General features: G+C 37.3%; 2 protein-coding genes across 4 annotated transcripts in view; one reads left to right on the top strand and one right to left on the bottom strand.

Annotated features, from left to right (window-relative positions):
- Positions 1–7,337, bottom strand: part of thsd7ab (thrombospondin, type I, domain containing 7Ab) — a 124,869-nt gene extending 117,532 nt beyond the window's left edge. The window contains exon 1 of the mRNA XM_089118011.1: positions 6,912–7,337. Coding sequence (XP_088974137.1) covers positions 6,912–7,044 — 133 coding nt within the window. The 5' untranslated portion in view covers positions 7,045–7,337. The remainder of the gene's footprint in view (positions 1–6,911) is intronic.
- Positions 7,338–17,595: 10,258 nt separating this feature from the next.
- Positions 17,596–22,702, top strand: LOC120481430 (uncharacterized). 3 transcript variants are annotated; one of them, XM_089118008.1, is made up of 7 exons: positions 17,596–17,777; positions 18,670–18,787; positions 19,065–19,100; positions 20,084–20,229; positions 20,310–20,448; positions 20,657–20,764; positions 21,546–22,702. In XM_089118008.1, exons 2-7 carry the CDS (start codon positions 18,785–18,787, stop codon positions 22,377–22,379), a joined length of 1,266 nt encoding a protein of 421 aa, XP_088974134.1. In that variant the 5' UTR covers positions 17,596–17,777; positions 18,670–18,784; the 3' UTR covers positions 22,380–22,702. The 3 variants fall into 3 exon arrangements, with proteins under 3 accessions (XP_088974134.1, XP_088974136.1, XP_088974135.1); XM_089118010.1 differs by lacking the exon at positions 18,670–18,787; XM_089118009.1 differs by lacking the exon at positions 18,670–18,787 and having other exon boundaries at positions 17,596–17,869.
- Positions 22,703–23,615: the final 913 nt, after the last annotated feature.

Genomic DNA, 23,615 nt, shown 5'->3' with positions numbered 1-23,615 from the left:
GTTCTCGCTCTATCAGGGTTGATGTGTGGGTTTTACAAATGTCGTTTTTTAATACTGGAATTTAGGCTGATATTGCTATGTAAAATGTTCACAATAGGTTAACTTTTTTTTTTTCAATATAAAATGAATTAACATTTTAACATGCTCTTTATTTGTCTTTCCTAAAGATCATGACACTTATATCTTGCTATAATTAAAAATTAGAATTAAACTCCGATGAAGTCACCATCTGCCATTTTACAAACTATTTTAGTTGAAAATATGAGGGTTAATATTGCTTGCTTATTTCTAATATTTGTTAGAAATAAGAAATATAATATATTTTTTAACTATTGAAAATAATTAAACACTCAAAAACAACATATAACAATAAATAGTGTTCATTTAGAAGAAATACTGTCATATTATTATCTTCTTTTTTTCCACCACATTCTACTTTTTGCAATAAATATTTAGAAATGTCTACAATGGCGTTTATTTAAATGATAGTGATTTTGACTGCGAGAAAAGCCCCTTTTAAATCAAATTGTATGTGTTTGCTATAAAACATATTATGTATCATATCTTTAAAAGGATTAAAAATATTGAAATTTCATTTTCATAGATTTTTTTTTTTTTTTTTTTTTTTGCTATATCACTAAGTGCTATACTTGGAACATAATATATTATGGAGAGTTGAATATCCCCAAATAATACAGCCCGTTCTCATTCCAAGGCGTCATATACGACGCTTTTCCCAAAGCGTAGACATGCAACGCACATCAATATGAGACACAAATATATATGGGCCAGAAGGCGCCTCCTAGTGGTCCAACCCTACCCCTACCACAGACCTAAACCTACCCATACTCTGTGCGTGTTATAGTGACGCTAAAGGGTGCCATGTGTGTTGGATGGTTACGCTTTGGCAAAAGCGTCGTATATGACGCCTTGGGATGAGAATGCGTTGAATAATACCATAAAATTAGCCTGGGCTCCAATCTTAAGAGCTAATTTCTCCATTTAACCAGTGTACAGGCTCTTATTATGTACAGAACACATCCTCACATGGACAAGGAGCTTACTGTCTTATTTTGAGACTTCCACAAATATTACAGTATCTAACTCATTATTCCCTATGGGAAATTTTGAGCAATTGGTGAAGACAGTAAAATGTGACAGCAAGTGGAAATGATATAGTAATAAACATAATGAAAACGCTTAAGTTTGATGCCCACTGTAAATCAGCAGCACTTAAGAACATGCATCCAGGGTCACATTTCATCCCAAAGGAATATGTTGTCCTATAATTCAGTGGTTGTGTGCAGAGATGCGCTCCATTTAGTGAATATGAGCACGATCAAACTGCTTCTGGGGAGTTCACACTCTTAATGCGCAGTGCAATTAGCACTGCAGATTTCTTAAATTAGAGCCAAAATTAGACGCTTCGAAATAAAGCAGAAAAAAAAGAGGAAAAAAAAATCAATCACACAAGGGAAATGTATTTTCCAAACTGTTCAAATGCCATTAAACATTCTGTGAGAGAATAAAATATTCAGAGAAAAACAGCGAGTCCTAAATTCGAAGCCCTTTACCAGGGGTCTGGAGTATTTTTTAACCAATTAAAATGGGAGAGTTTGCGTGCCTGTAGGTCCATATGAAAATCAGGGTCACTCGGGGTGACATTAAAATGCATTTCCTGAAATGAGTTCGAAATTTCACCCAGCACATTTCCTTATCTGCCTCTCAGAATGAAGGTGACAATTAAGTCACCTACATTTCTTTTCCATTTCATACACACTCCACTTTTAATAACGCCTCTTATTTCGAGACGAGGAATCTTCAAACCAATGCAATATCTCTTAAAACAGCAGTTAATAGGAATATAAGTGGACTTTGATCTCATACTCTTCGTCTTTACTTGATCAACTACAATGCATTTGGAAACACACTAAGTCTATGTGGCTTAAAGCATGTACAAAGAGCCAGTGTGTGTGGGGGGGGGGGGGAAGGCTTGGTAAACCTTACATTATGGGGACAAAATGTCCACACAAAGATGGCAATATCTGAAATCCTTGTGGGCACATTTTTGGTCCCTATGAAGAAAAAAGCTTATAAATCATACTAAGGGATTTTTTCTTTTTTCTTTTTTGAAAATGTAAAATATAAATATGCAGAAAGACATCTGATGAATAGGTTTAGGGGGGTAGGGTAAGTGTAAGGGGATAGAATATACAGTTTGTACTGTATAAAAATCATTATGTCTAAGGAAGGTCCCCATAAAACAGGAAAACTCAACATGTGTGTGTGTGTGTGTGTGTGTGTGTGTGTGTGTGTGTGTGTGTGTGTGTGTGTGTGTGTGTGTGTGTGGCGGAGTAAAGATCTTAACAGAATGCAACCTCCGTGCTCCTGCTTCATTAACAAGCCTTATTATAGAGTCAACATGGTGAAGTGTGAGAAGCTCTGACAGCACAACTTTGTTCTCGAGGGATTGTGTGATCAGGAGACAAGAGAAGAATCCAGCGTAATCTGGGTAATCTCTGCTCTAAGAGTGGATAAACCCTGCTGAGACATGAGCCACACACAAGAGTAACCATTAACCATTCCTATTGGTTGTGAGTTTAGCCGATAGGTTAGCCTACAACCATGTCAGAACTAACCATGAACCAATACAAGCATAAAAAATATAGAATATTAAACATTAATTATGTTCTGATTGGCATTATTTGGTGAAACGTGTTGCATTGTGACTAGTGTACATGTTTAACATAATACAAAAAAAATTCATTTAATTTTTACAAATAATTCCCCAAAATCTGCAAGAAACATTTAATTAAATGTTTAATTTTGAAGTAGAAAAAAAATTAACTAGTATTTTCTTGTAAAACGTACTCCAAAAATCTTCCTTGATAACAGACAACTAACATAATTAATTTACAATGTACTCACAAGTCCCACAAGCTTCTATGAAAAAACATCAATTGGTGCTTTAAAAATCCAGAAACAAATACGCTGATATGAAAAGGTCAACAACTTAATCTCTAAAATCTCTAAACTCAAGAACCTTGTCCTGTTGAAAAGACTACAATAGTTGGTTAGCAGATATTTGTTTTGATGTCCATCACCTGATCACCAGAACAATCCACTAGACCAGAACCAAACCCAAATAAACCCGCTTGGAAATCTTTTCAGCTTGATAAGAAAGAGTATTACCAGCATAACACCTCCTTTGTGTAAGAGCGTAATAGCGTATCAATCTTTAATAATAACTTGGCTTAGGTGTTTCGTCTGACTCATAGAACATGGGTATTATGCTCATGGATTCATAATGAAACCCGAATGACATTGCTGCTTTTAAGCAGAATCCACTGTATGTGGTCTCTAAGTTTGGCCACCTAATGCGTGTCCTAATGTGCACTTTGGATCTCATGAAATCACATGAAAAAACATGGCTGTGAGCAATGCCTTCAGCAAGAAAAAGAAAGAGTACGCACTCTAAAGAGGTAGGGATGGTAAGAAGGAATACCCTTTAAGAAGGTAAAGGGATGGGTCACTATTTTTTACACTCAGGCTGATTCAAACTGTATAGCCTACTTTTATAATTTGAGAAGTCTCTGTGTTTTTGTCGATAGATGTCGATGTAGATTTGTCGAAGCTAATGTGCAATGTTGCTTGGTTACCAACATTCTTTTAAAATATCTTCTTTTGTGTTCCACAGAAAAAAGTAAGAGCATACAGTTTTTCAATTACATATTTTCATGTTTTTCGGGAGTATATAGGCTATATGCTTTGGTATATGGAACAAACAAAAGGAAAGCTGATGATATGAAAAAGTTGGTTTAGCAAAGTCTAGTATGGTATAAAAGATAGTTCAGACTCTTTGATGTCAACTTCTATGCTAGCACAGTTTTATAAAAACAATAAGCCAGTTTTCCACTTCGTGCCTAAAATCTCCCCTTGCTTGTGGAAAAATCAAAGTAGGCTAATCGACGGCCTCTCGTGATTTACTGCTTTAGTAACTATCTGTGCAGAACACATCGACATCCTGAATTTAAAAAATAACCCCTCTACAAATCGAATGATGAATTATTCCTCTTCATTTCTGATGCTACTGTAAAAAATTATCGTAATTTTAACGGTAAAAAACTGTTAATTTGTTAACAGAAAATTTCCATACTATATATGGTAAATAATTTTACTGTAAAATACAGTTACATTTACAGTTTTTGAAAGTGAAAAAGAACAACTCATTCCATAATTTACACTGAAAAAAAAAAGTAAATTGACATTCCCACAATTTTTGTTGAAATAACTATGGTTCCTCATAGTTTTCTTGTTTTTTTTTTCTAATCAGTTATGTACATTAGGGTTTTATGTTACATTTAATGTTGTTAAATTAATGTATATTGTTTTTATTATTATAATTTCATGTGTGTTACCATGATGGTGTTTAATGTTTGTGTGAATGACACTGTGCAGCTTCTTTATATAAGTACTAACCTTCTAATGGAAGACTACTTGTGATGAGCTTTGATTGATCATGTGACTCTCATCACTGCTGTGATGATTGTTGGTTGTCAGTGTATTACAATGGTACAAAACTGATATTAAATTTTTTAAATCAACAGATTTCAGAAATTGAAATGTGGTTTATTACTGTAAATTTTAAGTTAAGTCTGTAAAACCATTTACGTTCCTATCGTAGATGTCAGAAAATGAAATACAGTTTATTACTGTAAATTTTAAGTTAAGTCTGTAAAACCATTTACGTTCCTTTCGTAGATTTCAGAAAATGAAATACGGTTTATTACTGTAAATTTTAAGCTAAGCTTGTAAAACCATTTACGTTCCTATCGTAGATTCAGAAAATGAAATACGGTTTATTATTGTAAATTTTAAGTTAAGTCTGTAAAGCCATTTACATTCCTATCGTAGATTTCAGAAAATAAAATACGGTTCATTATTGTAAATTTTAAGTTATGTCTGTAAAACCATGTACGTTCCTACCATAGATTTCAGAAAATGAAATACGGTTTATTACTGTACATTTTAAGTTAAGTCTGTAAAACCAAACCAAAAATACGGTTCCTACCGTATTTTTGACGATAAAGTTCTGCCGTTTTTTTACCGTGAAAATTACGGTTTTATTTTTTACAGTGTACTCACTATTTAACCAAGAGTAGCCTACAAGTCAAGGTTGTCGTAACCCAAACAATTTAGGGCAGTAAATACCCTCATTAACCAAGAACCCTTCCTTTTGAGACACACGAGAGCCGCAGCTGAGATCTGGAGCGGTGGGGGTCAGCGCAATACTGCATGTCGATAAAATAAGAAAAGACTTCTTCTAATTGGAGGCTGAGGCATGTGGAGATCAGGACAAAATTGCTCCGGTCTTCTCCAGGGATATTTGAACATCAAACCCGCGTTCAGACAGCAAACAGGGAGGGAAATGTACAGCAGCGTGCCATTTAATCCAGCTTGCTTATTAGAAATAACAGCACAGAGTATGCCAGCGGTATCGATCGCAGCAAGAAAAACAACCATTAAGAATCACTTAAAGAAAAGCGTGTATGTTTTAACCATCATTTCGAGGCAAGCTGCTGAGCACTTGTGTTTCCAGGCCTGTTATATGAACATCTCCATCATGGGGGATATCAGCCCTAGACAGCAGATTTATTGCTCTTCTGTGAAGCCAATAACCAGCGGAGATGTGAGCCAATTCCCCACAGGTTGAAGCCCGAGCGCTTATACGGTCAAATTCATTGTGCATACAGTACATCATACGTCAAAACTAAATTTCCCTCCCCTTGAGCGTTCTAGAAAGCGCAATAACATTATCACACCCGAGCGTTATCACCGTCAAACGGCACAGATACGCTACTATCATGGATCTGCCCATCCAAGATAAACTCTCGACATTTCCACAAGATGTTTTTCAATGAAATGAGCCGATGATCTGTAATTACTGTGACCTACAGGAGAGAGATATGTAGGTTACGTTCGCCTCCGCTTCTGCATGCATGTATTAAGGATGTTTTCACAGTATAAATCCCAACAGCTCATTTAACCTCCTTACGTGGTTAAATCCTCTTTAAAAAATTCATAATATAGTGACAACTGCACATTGACTCGGGACGTCGCTCTGGCCAATAGGAAAATCCAAGACTTTTGCTGATGATTAAGAATGCTTTGTACAAACTGTAATGAAAGTGTTTGAACTTTTTTATCAGATCACTGATTCTCATTACAAAATTAATGTATATGTTGTACTGAAATGAATGCATATTTTTTTACTTGAAATAATACTGTCCCAATACTGATTTTCATTGTATTAGATTTTCCACTATGTTTTACCATTACAGTACTGAGAATTAGGGGGTGAGATGTGTTTTAATATCATGAAATATCACAATGTAAAAATACGTTAAATGGTTAATTATGTGAATAATAAAAACAATTATTAAATATAATGTATATTTAATATACTACTCATAATATATAATATTATACTAGACATTTTTTACTATAGCAGCCTTTGTGAACAGAAGAGGTGACGGCGAAACGCGGCTAAATTCACAATCAAAAGTCAAATAACTTCCATTACTTTGTACCTCGGAGCAGCTTCCATTATCCTGTCAGATTTTATTATGATAATGATATGGCTTTTATCTAGCACAAGAAATCGAACAATCAGCCTGGGAAAATGGAGACAGCCTACTGTGTGGAAACGGGGACACATTCTCTACAGTGCAGACTTTGAGAATCAGAAATTAGGATGATAAGAAATAATTCAAACACTCTTCGCAGAGCTGTTTTGAAGTGAGAGTGAAGACCTCTACTGGTCCTCGTGCAACTTTGTACAAGCAGAGGACATCTGGCACCTTCATATCCCACTGACATCCATCAAGGTACTTATGGAAATAGCCGTATACCTGTCTCCCAGAAGTACAGCGACTTCCCGTCTCCTGTCGTTTGGGAGCAAACGCTCCAGATTCCACAGAGCAGTAAAAATAACCTCCATAAACACAGGAACGCTGTCCTTGCACCCCTAACCCCAAGTCCCATGGCTCCCCGTGAGTCGGGTAAAATCCACTCGGTCGGTCGGGAGGAAAAGAAACCCCAATGAGAGCAGAGAAAGAACTTCAGTCGCACAGACTGAAAGAGTTTGCGTGCCTCTTCAGCTAGCGTTCCTCAAGGAAAGGTGCATGTGGCGGTTTTCCTCGTCTTCTGCTCCTTTGGTTGGCTGGAGGGAAAAGGGGAACGCTTTGGCTGAACAATAGAGAACGGCAGCCACAGTTACCGGCACTGCTGCTGTCCTCTGCCTACTGCAGCTGACTGACGCCGCATCTCCTCCCTCTCTCTCTCTCTCCCTCCCTCCCTCTCCCTCTCTCTCTCGAGCTTAGGGCACAAGGACGCTTCTTCGCCATGCTCCTGTGACGCTAAAGAAGACAAGATAAGAGGGAAGAGCTGTCGCTAAGGGAGGGAGGGAGATTTATGAACTCCATATTGCACATTTTTTTGTGTCTGCCTATTAAAGAACTGGAGTTGAATGAAGCGAGATGATAAATACGGTATCAATGAAAGATTCTTTGATGTTTCGAGACACCCAAAATGTTAAAAGGACCACTGAAAGCTACTAATGCATGCAGAAGAAAGTGTCAAGTTGCACTAAATGCTCTGGCTAAAAGCATGATATATCAAAAAGAACCCAATTTACTCTTAATAGATGCTCCTGGATGTTTTGTGAACAATGTGCATGCTACTTTGAAGAAAATAAAAAGGTTGTTTGTAATCTATTTTAAAAATGCAATAGTTCATCCTGCCTCTTCAAGTGTTCCTTTGGATAACATGGAAAAAAACTGATCTTTGCTCATGTACACTCAAATCTGAATAAATTATTATTAAACCAATCACCTGAGCCGTAAAGAATGAATTTCACTCTGAAATGCTTAGGGTTTTTTATATGATTTTAAACAATGTCAGACAATAACAAACATGAGCCAATTATTTTAAAATAAATCACACAATCTTACAACATGCACATACTCAATCCGCTCTCAGCATATCGACAGATTACGGATTGTGAAATCATTCCGCGGGCAGAGATCACTAAATCTTAATGACTTGTCTTGTTAATCCACTTTCCTAAGCTCTATAGGTCAGGTTTTGATCTTGAGTGGTAGGTCCTGGCATGAGAGCAGACTAAATATAAGTGTTTTAGGCTCAGGAGTCAAGACACCTTCACACTACAGTGTCTGGTGTGGACACAAATCCAACTGAAACCAGTCTGCTTGGAAAAAGCATGTAACAAATTTGACTATTAAAACTTACTGATACACCTAGACATTGCTTTTGGATGCTTTATACCTTTTTTTTTTATAGAATTTATTTTATATGCTATATAAAAATAACAATCACTACGAGTCCTACACTGTAAAAACATATCGTTGGTTTAAACTTAAAAAATGAAGTAACCTGGTTGCCTTAAAATTTTAAGTTCATTGAAATGGAAAAAGTAAGTTAATACAACGAAAGAGATCGGTTCAATCATCAGAAACTAAAAATATTATGTTATCTAAACAACATAAGTTAAGTTGATTTGACAAAAGAAAAAATGTTGTGATTACAAATCATGAACACATTTTTTTTACAGTGTAGGTGGCAAAAATGGTCAATAAATGCCCATAAATTGATGGGTCCCTAAAATAAAGTATACATATTTTGACTTTCAAGCAAAAATAAGTCCAGGAATCTTCCAGTTTATGTTCAATTTAATCCACTAAACAACTATTGAAAAAAGCCATTGTAAATCTTAAATCATGTATTTCATTTTGTCAATTTAAGAAAAAAAAAAATTATTTTTAACAAAGAGAGTCATGATGTCAACATGACAGTGCTATTTGGAATAAAAGTCATACAATAAAAAAAAATGACATCATTATTGCTCATTAAAGAACACATTATGTCTGATGTCACTTACATCTGACCTATAGACAACATATTTGATGTACAAGTATGACCGAAATGTCATTTTTTGGGGGAACTATTCTTTCCAACATAAAGCAGAAGAACTATTTTTTATGCTTTTAATCTTTTTTAAAGATTATCTTTATTAATTATCTTAATTGCAACATAGCAAAAAACAGCTATTTAAACAGAAACTAATATAATCCAAGTAGTAAAGTCAAATGCATGCCGACAAAGCAAAAAAAAATAAAAAATCTGCTCATTTATTAAAAATGTGTCTAGGAGTCAGTAGCAGTTCAGTGCTTGGTTGTTTTATGAATGACAGTTGAACCCTGCAGGAGACTCTCTCTCTTCCACTCCAGTGGTCAGACGGGCCATGAGTGAAAAAGCACTCAAGCAGAACCTGAGCGGTCAGTGCTAATGTTCACTCAACACCGCTGTGAACCACCCTGAGCAGAGGCACAGCCCGTGCCAACATGGACTACAACACTAATCACTTATTTGGGGAGTTTAGCTGTTGGTTGTATTTAAAGGAGATTGTGGTGTGTTTGTCATTCGGTTTCCATACACTTATTTTTATGCAGATTTGGGGATTAACACATACAAAAAGCTGGATCGAATGCTAAAATGTGCATAAAATCTTAAAGGGAGAGATCACCCAAAAATGAAGATTCTGTCATCACTAACTCACCCTGAAATTGTTCCACCTGGATGAGTTTCTTTCTTCTGCTGAACACAAAAGATGATATTTTAAGGAATGTTGGTAACCAGGCAGTTCATGGTAGCCATTGATTTACATAGTATTTTTTTTTCCTAATATGGAAGTTAATGGGTAGTGTCAACTGTTTGGCTACTATAATAATCTTTTGTGTTAATCCAGGTTTGGAACAACTTCAGGGTGAGTAAGTGATGACAGAATCTTCATTTTTGGGTGAACTATCCCTTTAAAGTGCACATAAAAAAAAAAACTTTGAAATAGAAACATTTAAATGCATTTCTGTATGACTTTTCCTCAACAGATCGTATGATTGGACAAATGGACTAATTACCAGACCAATTTCATTCCATCTAAAATATTGTTTTAGTCATTCTGAAATGCCTGAGCAGAAGCCGGTCATCAAAATGATTTGGTATAATTACCTACCAGAACTTTCTCACACGATTGCATTCCTGAAATTCATGCGTTTTCTCTGTGAGGCGCAAATTATTAGACAGGAAAAAAATGTCACAGGCTTTTCCGATTGCAGCAACTTTATACTATCTTATACTAATACTTTGCACCAGTTTCTCAGGAAGTAAACATTTTGTTCTCTTAAACACATAAAATGCAAGTGGCACTTTATTCACAGATGTTATGCTATATTCCAAGTGTAATTCACAGTGACAGTTTGCCAATAAATGCAACTTTGCATGCATATAATATGCTACAATAACCTCTTTCTTGCATTCAAGTTGCTTCAATCAACTTAAACTTAAGCATAATACAATGTCTCTTGACAGGAACAATGTACAATGTCTCCTGGAACACAACTAATGGCGAAATCTGCAAGTATAATTTCACAGAGCTGTGGGTGCGTGACGTTACAAGAACACAGCGCCACCCCCAAAAGATTAATCAACACAATTGAAAATAGACAATTGTGTTGTCAATTAGTCAAACTTCCTACAATACAAGATTATAAAACTCCTTCCGCTAACAGATGTGTAAAAACAATAAATGGTTTGCTGTATGGTTGAAAGTAGGAATATCCAACATTTGCCTTTGAATGCAGCATTAGAATCAGGAATGAATATGGATACTTCAAACAAAAGTCTTTTCTTTCAATGAATCTCCATGATCCAGGTTCTAATCCAGAGTTCTTGCAGCATTCACATTCACATTAATCTTATCAAACATGATGCATCACAACTGAGCTGAAGTCAAAGGTCACATAAAGAGATGATTGTACTGAAAACATGCATGAAGTCATCTTCATCGTGAAGTCACCTTTTTTATGGCTTTAAGGTTTAAATAAAAAAAAAAGTAGTGGAGAAAAAAAAAACTAAAGTGATAAATGGCTTTTCCCTGAATTTATTGCCAAGTCTAAATCCGCATGGGCTGAAAAGTATAGAACATTGCCAGAGGAGGATAGCAGTGTGTCTGGCCGCAGTGACAGGCCTGCGATAGATTAGACTGCTGTCCGTGAGTCATTCGGCATATGCGATGACAGCAGTGGCAAAGCCTTGCAGGACTGGCAGTCCTCAAGTCGCCATAGCAATGCCTGAAGCCAGTGACTCATGTTTACAGAGGAAGATGAAGGAAGAGTCCAAAATAGACAATGCTAATGTTTCAAATGACATTTACATTCACATTTAGCTGACGCTTTTATCCCAATCGACTTACAATTGCTATACATGTCAGAGGTCGCACGCCTCTGGAGCAACTAGGGGTTAACCCTCAGACGGTCTTCGGTCATTTATGACCGGAAAATTTTATGTTTTGAAGATTTTGTCTCAAGGCGAGTTTAAGCTTAGGCTATCCACATTTAAGTACAATTTTAAAGTGCAATTTTAAATAGCCTACTCAAGTAAATAATGTACCAAAGTAGGCCTAAATGTAGGCTTCATTACAACCCACCTCTGCATCCTATTAATGTACCATGGTATTTAAATAAAGGTTCTGTGGTCCCACGGACGGACGGACGGACGGAATTTCTGAATGAATGAATGAATGAATGAATGAATGAATGAAGGAATGAAGGAAGGAAGGAAGGAAGGAAGGAAGGAAGGAAGGAAGGAAGGAAGGAAGGAAGGAAGGAAGGAAGGAAGGAAGGAAGACCTAAATTCTCAGGATCAATAATCTTTACATTAATTCAGAAGTGCCAATGTGGATAGGTTAGGAAAACGAGCTAGTATGCTAAACTTTAACCAACTAGCTTACTTTTAGACCAGTGTTCAAGTGGGTTTGGTGTGCGTGCGTGTGTGTGTGTGTGTGTGTGTTGTGGGTAGAGTCTGTGCTGGATTATGAGCTTAAATCATCCAGTTACCTCACTCAGTTGACCTACTCTGAGCTCAAAGAGGGGAAAACTAGTCTGATGAGATTCTTCAAATGCATTTTTACTCGCCAAAAGAGATGTGATGTGATTCTTATCCACATAAACTCATAAATATTCTCTTAACTGATATTCTCTTAGCTGAGCAAATACGGAAAAAAATACAGACCGTCACCACAAACTCCTATAGTCATCTACACATCTACAACCCAAACAGCTTCATGAATCCAGTTTAAGAGCTTGCATGAACATGCTTAACTTGATCTTTACACCAATGCAGTAATTCCAGTGAAAGCTCACCAGTGCATAATGGCAATGTGCCCTTGTTCAGACAACTGTTGATCAAACACAGACACAAACAGTGCTTTGCTTCCAGATTTGCATGACACAAAATGTGAAATTTATCTTTCCCATTCAACAACACAACTACAAGTTTCTCATAACTGAAGTCAAGCTACTCTTTTTAAAAAGGAGTTAACTGCGAGCTACAAACAAAAAGTCCATTTTAGATTTTGCCCTCACTGCATATGCTAATTTATAATTTAATAAGAGCTGGCACAAAATGCCTTTTTAAAGAATCAATTTAAATCAGGTTGACATTTTAATAATTACATTTTAAAAGTTAAAAAAAAAAAACTTTTACACAAAAAATAATGAGAACAAAAAACAACATGCACCATTACAGTCTATAATAAAAGCTTTAGTTTAGTGAGAAATGCTTGTTACTGGAAAAGCTATACTGTACATTATTGAGCAAATAGCTGAGTTACTGTCATGCTACTGGAAACTCAATAAATCAAAACTCATAAATCTAAACTCAAAAAGTCACTAAATCACAAAGTTGGTTACTCCTTAAAGCTGACCCTATGAGTGAATCAAACATTAGACTTCAAACTTAAAGCTGCATTCCGCAGTTTTTCCTCTTTGTCGCCATCTCTGTTTGTAATCTGCAATTGCAGATTGTGCAGCTGTCAGTCGCCACGCCGGTGTGGATACTGGCATGGAAGTATGAAAATAATTTTCACCGGAAAATGTAATCTTAACAAGTAACATCCACTTTTGTTCTGGTTCTGACATTGCAGTAAATTGCGCTGATTAAATCTAAAAATCACTTATTATATCATGCAAAACCGTGCAAACAATACTTTGTTCTCAAATTGTTAATGTTAACAACATCAGCACTGAGTGACTACATGTAATGCCCTTCCGATATCCTTGCTTTCGCATGGGTTGCAGTCTCTTTCTTTTCTGTAGCCACTGCAAAGTTCCAATGAAGTCTTCTGTTTAGTTGTATCCTCTTAATATTTTCTAATTAGCAAGTTGTTTAATTAAATATAATGGTGATAATTAGCAGGAAGTTAATAAGACGTTTTAAAAAAAAGGTTGGCTCTCAAGCAGTTGAGCTGTATGTAAAATAAATAATATGCAAATTCAGTGAAAAACATCTCGTCGTGTCTTGCAGAGAGGCTTGAGTTCACTGAGAGTATCAGAGTAAATGTGGGTCGACAGTATTAAAGCGAACCGAGAAAGAAATTGAACTCTGCAGTCCTTGGGATTAATCTGTCAAATTAACAGTCAAAGATCCAGCTGCCCATTCTTGTTTTAACTACATTTAACACAGCGTTTCAATTCCGGTTTGTCGAACAAGAAAAGTGATTCGAGATACACGATCTGTGATCAGAAGAGCCTGCGTTTCTTTCTGACTCATGTCTATTTAAATGACAAAGAAAGGAAGAAAAATGAATACTTCCATGACTCATTTTGTCCTTGATGTTCATTTGTTGCGTAAAAGACAGATTTACACTGTCTATCTGGGGACGTGATGAAATTACAGACAACAGTCTCTTGCTCTGACCTCTGCTGTAACTCCCTCATTAGGAGATCTCACTAGCAATGGGACACGCCATTTCTTCCGCGCCATCATTGCCATGGTAACAAACACTGATGGCTCACGACAGGCAGTCATGTGTCATGCATCAAAAGATTGCTGTCACTCATTGCTCTTCAATCAAGGATACAATATCAAATCCTTAATATCAGCAGAAGGCACGGTCCATGAATACACTTCATTAGAGGCATTCGAGAAACAATGGCAATGTATTTGTTGTGAGAATCATTGGATGTGGAAATCATACAACAATGTCATAAAGTCCCCAGATCTCAACCCAATAGAGCATCTTTGGGATGTGGTGGAACGGGAGCTTTGTGCCCTGGATGTGCATCCCACAAATCTCCATCAACTGCAAGATGATATCCTATCAATATGGGCCAACATTTCTAAAGAATGCTTGTTGAATCAATGCCACGTAGAATTAAGGCAGTTCTGAAGGTGATAATATTAGTATGGTGTTCCTAATAATCCTTTAGGTGAGTGTATATTAAAGGTAGGTTTGTATGTATAAAAGCAGTTTCAGTTTTGATTGGTCCTCATACTTGAGCTCATACTGGCTTCTACATGCAGTCAGTCCACTGGGCCACCAACACTGAGGATGCCATGGTCTTGTAGCGTTTCTGCCTCCAGCAATCTGACCTACTGCTTTACAAGCCTGCCAGCTCAATGTCCCTCATCACCATCAAGCCACAGAGCAATCTGATAAATTAAATGGTTATTTTGGAGATCAGAGTGGGCAGACCATAATTCAATCAGATTTTCTCTCATGCTTTGGCTACTGCCATCAGGGAAGAAAGTATAAATGACAAATAATACGTGTTTGAGGCAGTATTAGCATAATAATAGCTTGCACATCTGGCCTTTAATTTCTAAAGAAAAAGATGTTCTTCCATTCATTTACAAATGATACAAACCACACAATTTCTTTCTATACAGGATAGTCCCCTCCAAAAAAGTCAAAAGCAAACACCAAACAAATCAATATGGAATTGGAAAGAGATATAGAAGAATAAATAATAACAGATGCATGACAGGTGAGGTTTCAGAATGAAAAGCCCATATGAGATGGTTCAAGACACGCACTAAATTAATATTAATTACTAATCCAGTAACTCGCGCTTTCAAAGCTGTGGTTCAAAATTAAAACGAGCTTCATATAAGATATACAATATCACTTTGGTACAACGCTGCCATCTGTTGGATTTCAATGTTGAACTCAACAAGCGGTGTTGTGTGTGTGTAGGTTGCATGTACCTTTGACTTGAAGGGGGTGGATTGGAATCCACTGCTGCTTCAATGTATGTGTAATGAGTAATTATAATCAAGGTATTAATCAACATTTTTCCTTCTAAATATCAAATGAGTTGAATGACCTCTCCGGAGATTATACTTTGTTATAAAAGCTACCAGTGTGATTACTGAAATGTTACTTGTGTGTCTGTATTTGATATCTGAATGCAGTAACAGTGCTTGATTTAATTAGACCGGCTTCCAGATATGAAATTCGGACTTGTTTCGTGTTCGAGAAAGGTCTTCAACGTGTTATATAGGGGTCATGGAAGCCAATAGTTTAAGGCACCGTTTCTTTGTTAAAGCCTTTCTTTCCAGTTAGGAAAAGCTAGAGGACTCTCCTGTTTATAGTTAGAGCCTGGCCAAATCCAACCTTGGTAAAGCTGTGTGTCAGTGTGTGTGTTAGTCTTCTTGGTTACAGGTTAAGGAACTTCTGGCATTATTGGAGATTGACTGAGTTGTTGTTCTAGGGACCCAGCAACCCAAACCTGCAACATGACATGCCTAACTTCCAAGTGTCAGCTGCATAATGCTTCCGTCTATCTGTATGTGTGGAAAACTGCTATGTTTATCTATTTCCTAGCTAATGAAAATCATTAACCTGTAAGCAATGACGTAGCTTTTACCTTGGAAATGGTATAACTGCTGTGATCTATTTGATTGAACCTTAAGACTCCTGGTCTCTTTTCATCATATCTGATCCTTGGTCTTTAAACTGTAAATCCCCTTACAGACAGTATGGAGGAAGCCTTTATGACTAGGGTCATTAAAAACCAACCACTCCTAAATACCATCTAAGAGATAGGTTATCGGAGACGATTTGTTGTTTTCATATGACAGCTGACATACATATAGGCTGGTTGTAAGAGAGCATACAACAACTTTGTTGGTGTTGATGATCAGCATCATGAACGGTTTGTTTTTGTCAACTCGAAACTAATCCTGTAACCCTGCCATCATGCTACAGGCCCCAGCTCTGGACAAACAATGACACTCAAATCCAATGTTACTCAAGAATGGAGCAGAAACAAGGCAACCTCGGGGTCCGTTTTCTGGCCTTCCCTCTTCTAAAGCTTGTCTAGTGTAGCTGACGCTGGTAGGTCAAAGCTGTGATCACCGGTAGTAAACTGAAATATATTCAAGCACTTCAAGAAATATAATTACTTTGACCCATGATAGGCGATGCTAAACGGCTAACATTCCAATGCCGACCGGCAGCATGAGCATGTTGTCAGACCATAGACTGTAAAAAAAATGGACAAAGCGTCTGTGACGTCACCCACAGACTTTCTGAAGAACAGTTTTGAGGCTGTTTATGGGGGGTATGGGCGGCGCCATGGTACTTTCCTGTTATCAGGACCCTACGATGGCCTACCCATAACCCCGCCCCTAAACCTACCTGTCACTGGGGTTAAGACCAGTCAGGGATGATGGCCTACCCCTAACCCCGCCCCTAAACCTACCCGTCACTGGGGTTAAGACCAATCAGGGACGATGGCCTAACCCTAACCCCGCCACTAAACCTACCTGGGGTTAAGACCAATCAGGGATGACTATAGTTCCTAAATGGTATGGTGGGGTCCGGATAACAGGAAAGTACATGCGCGGTATTAGAAAATCTTGAGAAATACAAAATACAAATGTTCAGAAAGGATACACAGGTGGTATGATGTGTCAGATCATGGCCGAGACATCAAATTCCATCGGTGCAGCCCGTTATCAGCTGTCAATCAAAGTTAAACGCCCTTTGTCATACCTAAATACGATCTAAACTAACGAGTTAGAAAATAATTCAACCCCCTCACAGTTGTCAGGCACTCGGAACCTATCAATATCAAAATACAATAAATGTACATGGGACTAACCTGTAAAAACATGAATTTATGTTGTGAAAACGGACATTTTAACATAGGATCTATGGATATTTGCTCCCTTTTGGGACCCCCCCTCTAGCGGATTTTAAGTGTATTGCAGTTTTTCACACTTATAGGCTTCATTTTACAGATTGGAATGTTGAATTGTGTCAGACTGATAAAAAGCTATTAATGTAACACGTCACACCATGAAAGTATAAATAAATGTTTACCTGCTCAACAAAAAGTCATTCGTGTAAGCGAGCGTCGGTTTTCAGCTATGTTTTTTTCAGTCCCAGATCTCCCTGAAGCTTCCTCCAACGGTCAATGGTGGACGCTATATTTATCCTTCTTAGAGTCCAGCGTAGAGTCTCTGCTCTTTCCTCTACAGACTTTCTCTTTCGTCCAAACTTTACAGTAGGGGCAAGCAGGTGCCGCTTGCTGCTGTCGTTCATTTATTTTATTTATTTATTTATTTTTTATTTTTTTTGCTGATCTGATGCTACACTGACGTCACATTCTGGGCGGTAACCCGGATGAGCGGCCATTATGGAGGCACTCGGATGTAAACGCATAGACCAGGGTTCCCCAATATCAGTCCTGAAGGGCCACTGTCCTGCAGAGTTTAGCTCCAACCCTGATCAAACACACCTGAGCAAGCTAATCAAGGTCTTCAGGATCAGTGGAAACTCACAGGTAGGTGTGTTTGATCGGGGTTGGAGCTAATCTCTGCAGGGACAGTGGCCCTCCAGGACCGAGATTGCAGTAAGTGTAGTGCTAAACGTAAACAACAGCATGGATTGCACTGTTTATGTACTTAACTGAACACACTAAAGAAAACAGAGAAAAAACCCGTGGTAGGTGCAAAATCATATAGAGAAGGACTTTTCAAGCAGGAGGTAGCGCAATATTTTGACAAACTAAAGTTAAAGGTCCGAACGGGCTAGCTAGCCTGTACTGCAATTCTTCCTTCTATTTCTTAATCCGACATGGGCTACGTTCAGATTGTCAGCCCAAAAAGCACATGCAATCCGTTTCAAGCTACATCCATATGTGTTTTAAAAAATAAAATTCAAATACCAGGACATATGACATTGACAGTTTTTGCACTCTTCTCTTAACTTTTGGCAGTCTATAGAACTCAACTCGAAAGGTATTTTCCCGATGCGACCGATTAGTACAGACCAAAACTCGACCATTTTTCAGCAGAAATATTCAGCCAAATTTGCGAGTCCATTCAGTTCAATGGCATTGTTTATTTACAGGAAGGAAACAGATTAAAATAGGAAAACCAGAAGAAACACCTGGAATATGGAGTTTTAATGTAAAATATTTTGTTAAAGAAAATAAAATGTTTACATTTTTATCCAATATAGGCTGCTCAGTACATTTATGATATCAACATGAAAACGTAGAGCATCCTTCTATGCTCTACGTTTTCATGTTGATATCATAAATAATAATATAATAATACCCAGAGAGACTTACAATTCCCAATAAACCTATTTATATGTCCATCTATGCAAATAGCTGGTATTTATTTGTCAATCATGATTCCCCTCTGATGTTCTGAGTCAAATAACGCCAATTTGTTTTTAAACAAAAAAACTGATTGTTTCTTTCAAAAACATTTGCCATTATTTTACTTCCATTTTAGTCCTATTGTACCAGAAACAAAGCAGATTCAAGAGGATTTTGGAGGACTGCCTGTTCTTGCTCAACACTGTCTTGTTCTGACTTGACTGGCATGGTTCTTCTTTTAAGAGGATGTCATGGTTAGTTTAACCATGAAAACCTATTATAATCTGTTTACATATCTCCTCTGGACACATTGTGAAAATAGAAAAAGAAAATAAATACAATATATTATTTGTATACAATACACCCACATACATCTCACAGAACACAGTCTCAGCTGTATGTTAAGCAACACTGTTTTCCCCCTTATCTGACTGGTTATGTCGTCTTCAGGTGTACTTCCCTGTGTTGAAATATGTGGGTGTGGTTATAGAAGTAAGATAATTAGCAAGAACTGTTTCTGTTTTATTTCAGGACATTCGGTGCCATCCACATAACCTGCTGACACAGGTAAGAAAATGCAATGACAGTTTGATGTGAATCAAACTGTTATTGCCTTTTACTATTATGAAGGGATGACAGCTGGATGTTTTATTACAATTATATTTATTTCAATTGATGACATGTTTGGTATTGCAGTTTCTTCAGGTTTATAGGTATCAAGGTATATATAATACTATAATGTATTTGTGATCATTAGATAAACGTAACACTGAGGTATGGGTGGAAACATGCTGAAACTATTTTGTTTTCAAGGGTGGGAGGGGGTAGGAGGTAACGCCACCAAATATTCGGCCATAAAAGAAAAGATGATTTGATTTTATCGTGTTTGAATTATTTCTTTCGCAGTCCTGATCCAGTTTGACAACATTTTCCAGTTACATGTACAGGCTCATTACAAGCAGGTTTTGCCCAAATGCATTCCAGCGAAATTCCCTGTGTTAATGGATGTGTGCTAATGGGTCGTTTAGCTGTAAAAAAATTTCTGCTACATATGTAAAGGTTTGCATTCATCTTTCTTGATAATTAAAATGTCTGGAATTCTGAAGAAAAGCTCTATAACTTTATGACTTTACAACAGAGACATATCCACGTGATTTCATTAGTTGACTATTTCCTGTAAACATACCAGATAACCTATATTACATTTTATGTGCTGCTGGTAATATCTATTTCAAGACAGTCCTGTTTTGAATAAATTTCACATTCATGTAAAAACAAACAATGTCACAAAATTGACAGACAGATAGATAGATAGATAGATAGATAGATAGATAGATAGATAGATAGATAGATAGATAGATAGATAGATAGATAGATAGATAGATAGATAGATAGATAGATGGATAGATAAAAATTAGATACAATTATTATTATTATTTTTACTGTTTACTTTTGTAGATAAACCGAGTTCATGAGAAGTGAGAAGAAGACAATGAAAACATTTGAGTTTGGAAGGTTTCTAGTTTTTCATATTGCTGTGTATTCACCAGATGGCGTACTCCACACAAACACTCGCCGGAGGCTGCTTTGGGAAAATATACAAGGAGAAGTTTGGAGACGCATGGGCTGCTGTGAAGAGAGTTCCCCTTAGCCTCATCAGCAGACAACAGCTGGAGAGAGAATGCAAAGTCTATCAGTATGTATATATATATATATATTTTATATTTCTTCATTTTTAAATACTGAGCTTAAAATTAAAACACACTATTTTAACAGTAATGCTCGGCATACAAACGTGGTGAAGCTTCTCGGTGATCCTTGGCTGAAAGACTCCAAGTGGAACATTCCTTTGGAGTTCATCACTGGGGAAGATCTTGAGACGACCATCTTCAAAGTTCAGCTTTCTAAAATACAGGTAAAGATGTGTGACACAGCTCAGATGATTCTGTCATCATTTTACTCATCCTTATATCAGGATTTGTATGATGGTCTTTGCACATTGTTTCATGTGGCAAGTGACATGAGAACTGATGACTAAATTTGCATCTTAATAAAATGCATTCTTGACTTGGGTTTAGTTTATGTATTAGTGGAGCCAAAATTCAACATTGTGTCTTCTTCAGCTGACGCCAGCAGTGAGAGCCACAATCATCACTGGTATGTGTGAGGGTTTGCTTTATCTGCACAGTAAAGACATCGTCCACCAAGACCTCAAACCTGACAACGTCATGGTGAGTCAGACACAAATGTTCATCAGTGGACCAAGAAAATAAGTTTATATTGGTTATTGCTCAGAGGTTACTTTAAAAACACACACACACACACACACAAAAACTTTGTGGTTCTCAACTAGATTTCATTTAAGTAAAAATAAAGGTTCTGTCATCTTTGGTTCCATGACGATCCTTCAACGTCCATGGAATCTTTTCTTTATAGTGGAAAATGATTTTTAGATTAGTAAAATATTCTTCCCATCCTCTGATGGCTACTTCCAGCAGGATAATGCACCATGTCACAAAGCTTGAATCATTTCAAATTGGTTTCTTGAACATGACAATGAGTTCACTGTACTAAAATGGCCCCCACAGTCCCCAGATCTCAACCCAATAGAGCATCTTTGGGATGTGGTGGAACGGGAGCTTCGTGCCCTGGATGTGCCTCCCACAAATCTCCATCAACTGCAAGATGCTATCCTATCAATATGGGCCAACATTTCTAAAGAATGCTTGTTGATTCAATGCCACGTAGAATTAAGGCAGTTCTGAAGGCGAAAGGGGGTCAAACACAGTATTAGTATGGTGTTCAAGGACAACTTGGTTGGCATTGCCTTTTCAGCGTGAGAAATACACGGTGTGGCGTGTGAACTGGTTGAATTGCGTGTGTCTTACGGCCAATGCGCGAGACTTAAGAACCCTGATTAAGGGGTAGACAGAATAATTGAATTGGTCTAAATTGATTGGTTTCTTTCCTAGAACATAAGCAAAGAAACTAACTTCTCCCATCCCATTTCAGGTGGAGTATCAAACCCATCGGGCCGTGATCATTGATTTGGGACTGGCTAAATTCTCCAGAAACGGACTCAGCTCTGCTGTTAACTTGGGCAATGAAGCGTACTCACCTCCCGAGGTCCTGCAGATGGGTGGAGTTCGGGACAAGCGATCGGACGTTTGGGCCATGGGTAAACTCATAGCTGAACTCTGTGCCAGGGTCAGGTTACCCACCCAATCTGTGTCTGCAATCAAGATTCGTGAAACTCTGTGCACTTCACCATACTGTAGTGCAGTGTCCAAGATGGTGGAAGTCAATCCCGCCAACAGAACTTCTATGGCTGGAGTCATCGGAGACATCAGGAGAGCTGGTTCAGGTCAACAGGCAGACATCAGACAAAGAGACATCACAAGAGACATCACAAGAGACATCCCAAGAGACATCCCAAGAGACATCACAAGAGACATCACAAGAGACATCACAAGAGACATCACAAGAGACATCCCAAGAGACATCCAAAGAGACTTTACACATGTAAATGAAATTAGGGCAAATCAAAAGTTGTATCCAGCTGCAGCTCCTGTTCCTAAGATGGATGAAAGAAAATCTCCTTTGTTATATTATCGACGGGATCCACTTCCACAGAGAGAGTTGGGAAAGGCATTAGTCCCAGCTAAAGGTCAGGCCTTAAACCATCAGATGTCCCTGATGTCATTTCCTTGCCAGCTCCCAGAAACTGGAAAAGTGACTCAGGAACGCTACATTGATGAGAAAGGAGCTCTGGAATACAAAGAGATTGTCACGAGGGGAGGGAAAATCATTAAATATGAGAAAGTGCAAATAACCAAAAATTCTTAAGAATAACACTCTTGTTCTGAAAAAATGTTGATTTGGTGAACTTCATTTTATTTTACATGGGAGATGAGTTTTTGTTTTTTAAAGAAAGCACAGGCTGGTGACTATGAAATTGTTATTTTAGATGTTTGTCTTTGTTAAGATCTTGTTTACGTTCATTCAGCAATTCTGTTTGTTTTTTGCCATTGATGTAAAGTACAAACCAGTGAAATTTAAAAAAAAAAAAGTTGTTGTTTTTCTGATTAATAATTTGTAGTATATGGGCCTATCACACATTTTATTGAAGATGCTGAACTCGGCAATGTTAAAATAAACAATGAATTATCTGGGCTTGTTCTTTTATTAAATACATTTGGATTGGATCTTTTGACAAATCTTCGTCTTGGACTCCTTAAACTGTATCAGTTGTTTAATTATTTGTCCTGTATCATCTTTAAGAAGAGTGTGTTCATGCAGTTTATATTCTCCTGTGATTTTCTGGGACTTTTTTTGAGACTTTGTGAGTTTTACTAGAACACACCAGAATCCTGATACATAGAAATGGAAAATATTTACAATTAGTGTCTTAAAGATGACAAATTTTACAGAACCACTAATGCTCATTACAAAATGTATTAACACTAATTTTAGGCTTGTGAAGTCGATAATGAAAGAAAAAATTACATGAGCAGCATGTTGAATCTTAAGACATCAAAACATACCAGCCCGATCTCATCCCAAAGCGTCATATACAGCGCTTTTGCCAAAACGTATACATCCAACGCACATGGCACCCTTTAGCGTCAATATGAGACGCAGATATATATGGGCCAGAAGGCGCCTCCTAGTGGTCAAACCCTATCCCTAACCCAGACTTACACCTACCCATACTCTCTGCGTGTTATATTGACTCTAAAGGGTGCCATGTGCGTTGGATGTATAAGCATTGCCAAAAGCGTCAGTATATGAGAATGTGTTGAACATACCCAGACAAAAAAGAAGAGAAACAAAATTTTTTACACTTTTCCTGTAACTAGTGCTTGAAGTTTAACAAGATGCTCTGATAACCAGTTGCGTTAAAAACGAAACACAATAAGACATGCACCTTAAAAATGTAAAGCATGTTTATTTTAAAGAATCAGATGACTGATAAGTATTGTAAGTGTGGGCGGCATTAACAGACAAGAAACAATGGGCAAAGCTGCACGCACATGCTTGAAATTTTTGAATGTAAACACTGTCTCATGATGTGATGTGATT

The sequence above is a fragment of the Pimephales promelas genome, chromosome 12 (genome assembly GCF_988280905.1).
Source record: "Pimephales promelas chromosome 12, fPimPro1.hap1.1, whole genome shotgun sequence".
Classification (NCBI taxonomy): Eukaryota; Metazoa; Chordata; class Actinopteri; order Cypriniformes; family Leuciscidae; genus Pimephales; species Pimephales promelas.
Note: the sequence above shows the minus strand (reverse complement) of the source record. Positions and strands in the feature narration are given on the sequence as shown.